Source organism: Pimephales promelas, chromosome 17 (assembly GCF_988280905.1).
Source record: "Pimephales promelas chromosome 17, fPimPro1.hap1.1, whole genome shotgun sequence".
Taxonomy (NCBI): Eukaryota; Metazoa; Chordata; class Actinopteri; order Cypriniformes; family Leuciscidae; genus Pimephales; species Pimephales promelas.
In genome coordinates, this window is record NC_142785.1 from 1,593,566 (window position 1) to 1,603,565 (window position 10,000).

The window sequence follows — 10,000 nt, forward strand, 5'->3', positions numbered from 1 at the left end:
AACTATTAGTAATCATAACCAAAAATCTACTCTCATAATTAAAGACTTTGTCATAATTTAGACTTTTATTTCGTAATAATGACTCATGAGTTATGATTTATCAAAGTGTGTTTTTTTGTGTTAAATGTGATGAAATAGGCTCCCATACTTTAATCTCATAAAGTTCCCTTTTCCTCCCTCCCTCCAGGTACTCTTTTGGTGAGTAAACATCCCTCACACACACTCTTTGATTTCTATAGCGAAGTCCTCCTAGCACACGTGGATGTGAGTTTTCATGAATGATTGGAAGTCAGGAGTAAACCAGAGCCTCTTCTCCCAGAGTTCCCTTCTGTGTTTAGAGTTTATATTTGGGATCCGCACACGTGTGACCGATTGAGGCTTCGAAGCGGAGTCATCTGAACTGTTACCCCAGTGTTTTACCTCATCCCACTAACCACATCTGTGAGCGGCCACTCCAACTCTTCCATCCCAGCAAAATCCAAATTCCCCAGATAAACAAGAAAGCCACAAATGGGCTCAGTTGGCCAGTCGGGTTTTCATTTAGATCCATTGTTGAATGGAAGACAAGAACATGTTTTTTGATTTATATTTGAATATTTCTTGTGTTTTATACTCCAGTTTTGTCATTTAAAGCCGTTCCTGATTTTAGGGATCAATCCAAGTGCATGTAACTGTGCGATGCCACTGTAATGCACTTCAGATGATTATACTGTAAATCGTTTTTAGTAGTAGTCTTACCAGGGCTGTCACACTGCATCAATATGGTCAATTGATCAATATTAATTGATGCATCAGCGATCATACAAGATGTTTTTGCAAGATGTAAACTTGCATTTCTGAGGAAAAATGACACAGTTCTGACTTTATATCACAATTCTGACTATATCTCAAAAGTGCATGTTTATATATCACAATTCTGACTTTATATCACAATTCTGACTTTGTATCTCACAATTATGACTTTATATCTCAAAAGTGCATGTTTATATATCACAATTCTGACTTTATATCTCACAATTATGACTTTATATCACAATTCTGAGTTTGTATTTCACAATTATGACTTTATTTCTCAAAAGTGCATGTTTATAACACACGATTCTGACTTTATATCTCGTAATTCTGACTTTATATCTCGCAATTCTGACTTTATATCTCACAATTCTGACTTTATATCACACAATTCTGACTTTATATATCACAATTCTGACTTTATATCACACAATTCTGACTTTATATCTCGCAATTCTGACTTTATATCGCAATTATGACTTTATATCTCGCAATTCTGACTTTATATCTCGCAATTCTGACTTTATATATCACAATTCTGACTTTATTTCACGCAATTGTGAGATATAAAGTCAGAATTGCATGATATAAAGTCGCAATTCGGAGGAAAAATGTCACAATTGCAACTTTATATCTCACAATTCTGACGTTATAACACACAATTGCGACTTTATATCTTACAATTTTGACTTTATTTCTCAAAACTGCATGTTTATATATAAAGTCAGAATTGCGAGATATAAAGTCGCAATTACCTTTTTTATTTTTTATTATGTTTTTATGTCACAATTGCGACTTTTTTTTCCTGGAATTCTGACTTTATATCGTGCAATTCTGAGAAATAAAGACAGAATTGTGAGATTGCAATTGTGAGATAAAAATATGTAAAAAAAAAAATACTTATTCTGTGCCGGAAACAAGTTTCCATAAATTGCAGCATTTTTTTGAGGTATGGTATCACTGGCTAAGAGAATGTCAGATCGTATCGTGTTTACAGCTCATTGTTTTACTTTGTCACATTTTTATGAACAGTAACTTTAGTGTGAGTGATAAACTTTTAATTTTATTTGGATAGGAGTGCCATGCAAAAAATAAAAAAAGGTCTCATAACTCCTGTTGAGTCCAGTTAGGAGTAAACTGAATTAAGTTTAAAGAGAACATCTCAAATATGCAGAATCTTCTGTTCTCATCCCAAGACTCAAAATCCAATCAGCGGCGCTGCAGATGTAATGAATTATTCACTCCCAAAACCCCAAAAAACTTCCTTGAAATCTGATTAGGGGGTGTAAAAATAGTGTGGAGAGACCGGAGCGGTTCTGTCGCTCATCTTCTCTGTGGAGAGACTCATGTGAGCATCTCCAAAATCTGTTGATGCATTTGTGCCATAAACTCCGCCTAGAAACATTGTGAACATTTCTAGACGAAACCTCTCTTTTATAAACACTTTGTTCTGTGTTCATTTGTGACACTCTCTCATTCTCTGACGATTTAGCATGAATTGGTTCTCTAGGGAGAAGTTTAGATGAGAGTCATTTAACTCTTTAAAACAGCAGAAACACACATGGTTTGATCATTCACTAACACTTTACATGAACTAAGAATGAACAATACTTCTACAGCATTTATTAATCTTAGTTCATATTCATTTCAACATTTACTAATACGAAGTTTACATTTACTAATGTGACGTTTTAGCTCAAAATACCCCACAGATATTTTTATAAACATTTTATAAACATAAACTTAAAACACAAATTTTTTTTTATGGTGGCTGGTGTGTGTGTGTGTGTCGAAGTGAAAATGTTTAAATGGTTTTAGTCACTCTTAGAAGAAATGGTTCTATTTAGTACCAGAAATGGTTCCATCCCCCGCTTCATATGGACCTGTTTGAGTTTTTTGGTAAAAGGTTCTATTGGCCAAGTATGGAACCCCAGGGTTCTATATAGAACCCAGAAGAACCCTTTTTTAAGAGTGTATAGAACCTTTTAGGGGTTCCAAATATGTAGCGCTGATAGAACCTTTTCTTCTAAGATTGAACAATAATAACTGTAATTGTTGCAGATTTACTTTTTACTGAAAAAACAAACAAATAAATGAACAATAGTTTTTTAAACAAATCTTATGATAAAAAAAATCAATGATCAAAAAAATCGATGTCATAATCTCATAACTGAAATCTTGGAATATCAGATTTATTCGATTTTGGGAGGACTTGAGCAGATCTCATAAGCAGCTCTTGCTAACATGGCATCACGGCATAGGAATCTTTCTTAATAACATGGCATAGGAATCTTGTGTAGCATTATTGTGTGTGTGTGTGTGTGTGTGTGTGTTCAGGGTGGGAAAGCCAGCTTCTGGAAACCGGTTTCCTCGGGATCTTCCTGTGTCCGCTGTGGAGTTTGTCCCAGATGCCTCGTCTCTGCCCGCCTTCACGGATCAGCATCTGGACCTTTCGCTGGCTCATCGTCCGCATCATGCTGGGAGCGGTCAGTGCACACACACACACACACACACACGCCTTTTCCTACACACCTCCACACTGGAAAATTTTTTACTGCTATTTACTTTTGTTTGGTAACATTATTACACATGATATTTTGAATTTAATATGACACTGAATTGAATATTTTTAAGCTTTTTTTATGCTTTCTTATTTTAAGTTGACTTTCAAAATTGTGTGTTATATTGAGTTGCATTGAGTTATAATGTGTAATATTATTGCAGTCATGTCCTCCTGGCATCCAGGACATTATAATATTTGGACATCATATTTATCATATCATACATCATGAATGTCCAGGAAAGAGCAGATTCAAGGCTTTTCAGAGATGCCAAAAGTTTGGAAGTTTCACAATAACAAAAAGTACTGACATTAATTTAATGATCAAATTTAACACGCTTATGGAAATATTATAATATTTTATCAGGGCTGTGAAACAATTAATCACATCTAAAATAAAAGTTTGTGTTTACATAATATATGTTTGTAGTGTGTATAATTATTATATATATATATAAATACACACACATGCATGTATATATTTAAGAAATATTTGCATTTATGTACTTATATTATATATAAATATTTGATATATTAATAACACATTTTTCTTAAATATATACATGCATGTGTGTGTGTATTTATACAAAATAATTATACGCACTACACACACGTATATTATGTAAACACAAACTTTTATTTTGGATGTGATTAATTGCGATTAATTATTTCACAGCCCTATATTTTATAATTATCATTTAAATCTGACTCATTTTTTAATTGTTTGTCATAAGTAAACATCTCAGGAAATTGTTATGTGGTTTCAAATCAAATCAAAAATGACTTTCTGTTACGAAACAAGACATCGATTTGTACACTGTAGGACACCGGGACTTAAGTCATGTTTATCGTGCATTTTGGGAGACACAACAAGTGAATAGGGAAAGAAATTATATTTCAATCCCTATGAAATATTAGATATTATTATGACGATATTGCCGATTACTACTCCCCCTAATGTTCTTCTATTTTCATTACATGTTGCCCCAAGAACACATTAATATGCATAGATATATTAATATGTATAGAATGTATGAACACACACACATAAGAAATGTATGTAATATGTATAGATATATATTGTATAAATGGGAAAACACCCTTATGGCCATTTTACATACATATTGCAAAATGATATATCAAAACATTCTATTATATCTTTCATAATAAAGTTCTAAAAAAAATCATCTTTTTACAAAGTTGGGTATATAAAATCATAAAACATAATTTTGATTGATTTAAAAAACAACAACCATTGTTTTTGCCTATTCATTTTCCTATTCATGTCTTTTTATTGTTTAAAAATTGAGTCCTGGTCCTCAACTGGGGAGGGGACAACTTTTTTCCCCAAAAATTATATATTTATATATATATATATATATAAATATATTTTCCCCTATGCTCTAAGCAATGTAATGACACGAGAAAATACTAAATCCATGAGAGTTTTCTGGGTCTCGGGGGCATATATGGGGAAAGCACCACGCCGTCAGACGACTTCTGTCTGGGTTTTTTACGGCTTCTGCGACCGGCTCGTAACTATTGTCTGCCAGAGGACCGAGCTTTTCCATGTAGATGAAAATGTTTTTCCAATTAGAGCCTTAAATGAGGAGGAATGGGGAAGGCGAGCTGCACGTTCGGTTAAACGAGGCCAAGAATATAATTGCCTGTAAGTGCTTACAACTGTAAAAACCCCGAGGCCGTTTCCCCTCAGACTCACAACCCAATCACACTCAACCAAACACTAATGATTATCACTCGTCTCATGAGTGGTGATGATGATGATGATGATGATGTGTAGTTTTAGTTTAGTGACGTGTGTGACGGATTAGTTTGGTTTGCAATTATGATTATTTTTTAAAGAAGTCTTTCCTGCTCACCGAGGCTGCATTTATTTGAACAAAAATGCAGTAAAATTTGGAAATATTTTTACAATGTAAAATAACTGTTTTCTATGTGAATATATAATAAAGTGTAATTTATTCCTGTGATCAAAGCTGAATTTATCATCATTACTCCAGTCTTCAGTGTCATGTGACCCTCCAGAATCACTCTAATATGAGGATTTGATGCTCAAGAAACATTTATGATTATTATCAATGTTGAATATTAATTTAAAAAAAAAAGAATTGAATACTTTTATTAGGCAAAGATGCATTAAATTGATTAAAAGTTACATTAAAGACATTTATCATGTGACAAAATATTTATATTTCAACTTTATATTTGAAATATAAATATATTTGCTGGTCTTATTCATCAAAGAGAATCCTGAAAAATAATATGGATCAGTTTCCACAAATATCTGAATCAGCACGACTGTTTTGAACACTGATTATAATCATAAATGTTTGTTGATTATTAGAGTGATTTGTGAAGGGTCATGTGACACTGAAGACTGGAGTAATGATGCTTTGATCACAGGATATAAATTACACTTTACTGTATATTCACATAGAAAACAGATGATTTACATTATAATAATATTTCACAATTTTACTGTATTTTTTGATCAAATAAATGCAGCATCGGAGACTCTTTGAAAAACATAAAACAGTAATTATGCCAGTATTTTGAGCAGTAGTGCAGATTTGCTCGCTGTTAACTGTACAACATCTGTGGAGTTCAGTCACACAAGCTCAGGCTTTAATCGGCCAAGTGCTTGTTTGTCAGTGTTTAACGGTGCTGTTAAATCAGAAGTGTTGTGGTAAAACCTTCATTAGCACCGACTCTTCACAGTAATTTGCTGCGCTCGCCAAAACGCCCAAAGTGTTGTTCAGCGTTTCACAAGTTGCTCTCTCTTCCGAGAAGCGCTGAAGCGGACGCCAGCGGTTCATGACTGTTTTCTGCTCGAGGTCTCGGCTCGAGTCCGTGGCCAAGCTGTCGTTCACCATCTTTTCTTTTCCTCTTTTCCCCCGCTTCTCTCAGCAAGGGAGGTTTCTCAGCACACATCAAAGAGTCCCTCAGACTTTCGGACTGGACTTGCGGTTCGCACCGGTCCCTCGACTCCACACATGCATTATCTGTCGGAGTCGCTTCGAGTGTGTCGGGAATCTTTCGCTTAGAGACTGAAGTTCACACATTCCAGCAGGAGTCAAACCGCTCGCGTTCCCCCTCCATCTGTTCACATTCAGAAGCCTTCGCCTTGAAGAAGCCATTGCTTAAACATGCACTTTATACATCCACCTAAATAAGGTTGTTAATGCAGACTAAATCAACTAAAATAATGCAGATCATCTAGACTAGATCAGGAGAACATTGTTGGAGATGTTATGCCTGTCAGTTAATCTCTAATTACTCGAATTAATCTCCTTTACATTTAAAATAATTGGATATTAAATTATTTTAAAATTAAATACTATAAAATAGATTTATTTTATATTTTATTTTATTGGATGCTGAAGCCGTTTTATTTTTATTTAATTATTAATTATTTCATTCATTAATTATTTTTTTATTTTATTTTATTGGATGCTGAAGCCATTTTATTTAGTTATTGTTTATTTATTTGTAATATTTTATTTTATTTGTTGGATGCTGAAGCCGTTTTATTTTATTTATTTGTTTATTTATTTTATTTTTAATTTATTTTATTGGATGCTGAAGCCATTTTATTTTATTTATTTATTTGTTTATTTATTTTTATTTTTATTTTATTTTATTGGATGCTGAAGCCGTTTTATTTATTTATTTATTGTTTATTTATTTGTTTATTTTATTTTATTGGATGCTGAAGCCTTTTTATTTTATTTATTTATTTGTTTGTTTATTTATTTTATTGGATGCTGAAGCCGTTTTATTTATTTATTTATTGTTTATTTATTTGTTTATTTTATTTTATTGGATGCTGAAGCCATTTTATTTTATTTATTGTTTATTTATTTGTTTATTTTATTTAATATTTTATTTTATTTATTGGATGCTGAAGCCGTTTTATTTTATTTATTTGTTTATTTATTTTATTTTTATTTTATTTTATTGGATGCTGAAACCATTTTATTTTATTTATTTATTTTTATTTTATTTTATTGGATGCTGAAGCCGTTTTATTTATTTATTTATTGTTTACTTATTTTTTTTATTTTATTTTATTGGATGCTGAAGCCGTTTTATTTATTTATTTATTTATTTGTTTATTTATTTTATTTTATTTTATTGGATGCTGAAGCCATTTTATTTATTTATTTAATTTATTTAATATTTTATTTTATTGGATGCTGAAGCCTATTTATTTATTTATTGTTTATTTATTTGTTTATTTTATTTTATTTTATTGGATGCTGAAGCCGTTTTATTTTATTTTATTTTAAGCCGTTTAAAGTCAGCCAAAGTGTGAATTATTCAAGTTTTTACTTTAGGAACCCGGCTATTACTCCAGAGTTGCCTTTAAATTTAATTAAATATTTGTCATTTAAATTCATTATTTTTAATTGAATCAAATTTAATTTAATTTAATTTAATTTAATAATGGACCCTCAGCATCCCTAATTAGCCAAATATCAACTATCTTCAAGTTATAGTTCCTTCACAAATGGTCATCATTTACTCGTCTAAACCTGTTGGACTTTCTTTCACGACACAACAGAAGACATTTGATGAGTGATGGGAAACCAACAGATTGGCTCACCATTGACATCCATTGAATGGATAGAAAAAAAAAACCTCCATTAAGCCCATAGCATAATAGTAAGACCATTATAATAAGTAATGAGTTTGTAAATGAAAGGAATTTAATGTTGAACATATGTTTATGGGGATGTTGGATGAATCTAATATCATGTGGGCGATTCATTTGTGAATATGAAGCATTACACACGTTTTCCTCCAAATACTTGTTGAACCAGTGTGGTTCACACGACAGCGGTGTGACCATGTGACCATGTGACTGCGGTTTCAGGAAAGCGTTGTGACTGGTTCAACACAGACTCATGAAAGTGCGTATCTATTCTACACCACAAATGTCATTTCTCATGGCATTTTTACGCCAAAAATGTTTTTTTTTTTGCTAGCATATGCTACGCACTGAAAACCCTGGGGTAGTTTAGGGGGGAGGGGATTGGGGAGTTTGTGCGTATTATACGCCAAAAAGTGCATATCATATGCACGCAAAAAAACGCGTACCATACACGCAAAACTATTTTTGGCGTATAAATGGCATGAGAAGTGACATTCGTGCTATAGAAACAAACTTTCATGAGATCGGACTCGACTGGCAGCGATTCTTCATACTACAGTAGTTACAGTTCATCAGCGAGCTCCATCATTCACTCTAAAAATGCTGGCTCGTTTTAATCCAATTTTGGGTCAAACCCAGCCATTTTTTAAATGACATATTTAACCCAATGTGATGGGTTTGTCCATATTTTACTCAAAATTGGGTTAAAACAACCCAGCATTTTTAGAGTGTTTTAGCTGCATTTGGTTATTATTTTTCATGCACGGAGTACATAAAACACAGTTTTGGAAGAGACATTGAACGTTGCTTTAGTTAACCCAAATGTGCCTCCTGTGTGTGTGTGTGTGTGTGTGTGTGTGTGTTGGACATTTCCTCTTCGGGCTGGTTGGCGAGAGTTCTGGCGTTCCTCACGGCTGTGTCAGGCTTGGGCAAGCGCAACTCTCTCTCTCTCTCTCTCTCTCTCTCTCTCTCTCTCTCTCTCTCTCTCTCTCTCTCCTGTCAGCTAAACTTTTACACAAGTGATTTGCAGTGAACAGAAGTTAATGATTCTTGATTTAAACTGTAAGCGAGCGCTCATCTGAACCGCCTGGTCAGACTCCCGTCACGTGCACCTGCGGGTAACTTTGGTCTCATGCATGACTGACATTAATTACCTACATTTACATTCAGTTTTGGGTCGAATTTTTTGGGTTGTTTTATGAGGGACTGAAGTTGCTGCATGCAACATATTCTTCACTAGATATGCATTTTGTCGGTGGCTGACCGATTTTGATTTTAATTTGAATTTTTGCTCATTTTATTTTGCTTTAACCGCAATGATTGACAAAGACAAAATGCATGCATTATTATCTAAATCATCATTGTATTGCATTGCATTGTATGTTTTAAAACTACAGAGTGTTGATCATTAAAACAAAGAATTATTGATATTTTTTATATGCATTTATATTGATATTTATATTAGGGTTGTGCAAAAATTAATTGCGATTAATCGCATCCAAAATAAAAGTCTGTGTTTACATAATATATTTGTGTGTGCTGTATATAATTATTTTGTATATATAAATACCTATGCATGCATGTATGTATGTAAGAATTATTTGCGCTTAAATTCTGTAAATATATATATATACATAAACTAAATTATATAAATATAAATATTTTATATATGAATAACACATTTTCTTAAATATATACATGCATGTGTGTGTATTTATATATACAAAATAATTATATACAGCACACACAAATATATTATGTAAACACAGACTTTTATTTTGGATGCGATTAATCGCAATTAATTTTTGCACAGCCCTAATTTATATGCATTTTATGTCAGGATCTGCTTTACTGTTCCAATCGCTTCTTTTATTAATCCATTGCATTCAAAACAGTGTAATTTTAGTATCATTCAGATACTAGTATAGTTGTATTCATATTTTAAATCATTCTTTATTTTAATATTTTCCTGT

At 32.5% G+C, this 10,000-nt stretch overlaps 2 protein-coding genes across 2 annotated transcripts in view; one reads left to right on the plus strand and one right to left on the minus strand.

The window, feature by feature from the left end:
- The window catches only part of nt5m (5',3'-nucleotidase, mitochondrial), a 339,382-nt gene that overhangs the window by 61,946 nt on the left and 267,436 nt on the right, over positions 1-10,000 (minus strand). The window lies entirely within an intron of this gene.
- The window catches only part of lmf1 (lipase maturation factor 1), a 41,000-nt gene that overhangs the window by 2,807 nt on the left and 28,193 nt on the right, over positions 1-10,000 (plus strand). The window contains exons 3-4 of the mRNA XM_039653879.2: positions 188-198; positions 3,130-3,278. Coding sequence (XP_039509813.2) covers positions 188-198; positions 3,130-3,278 — 160 coding nt within the window. The remainder of the gene's footprint in view (positions 1-187; positions 199-3,129; positions 3,279-10,000) is intronic.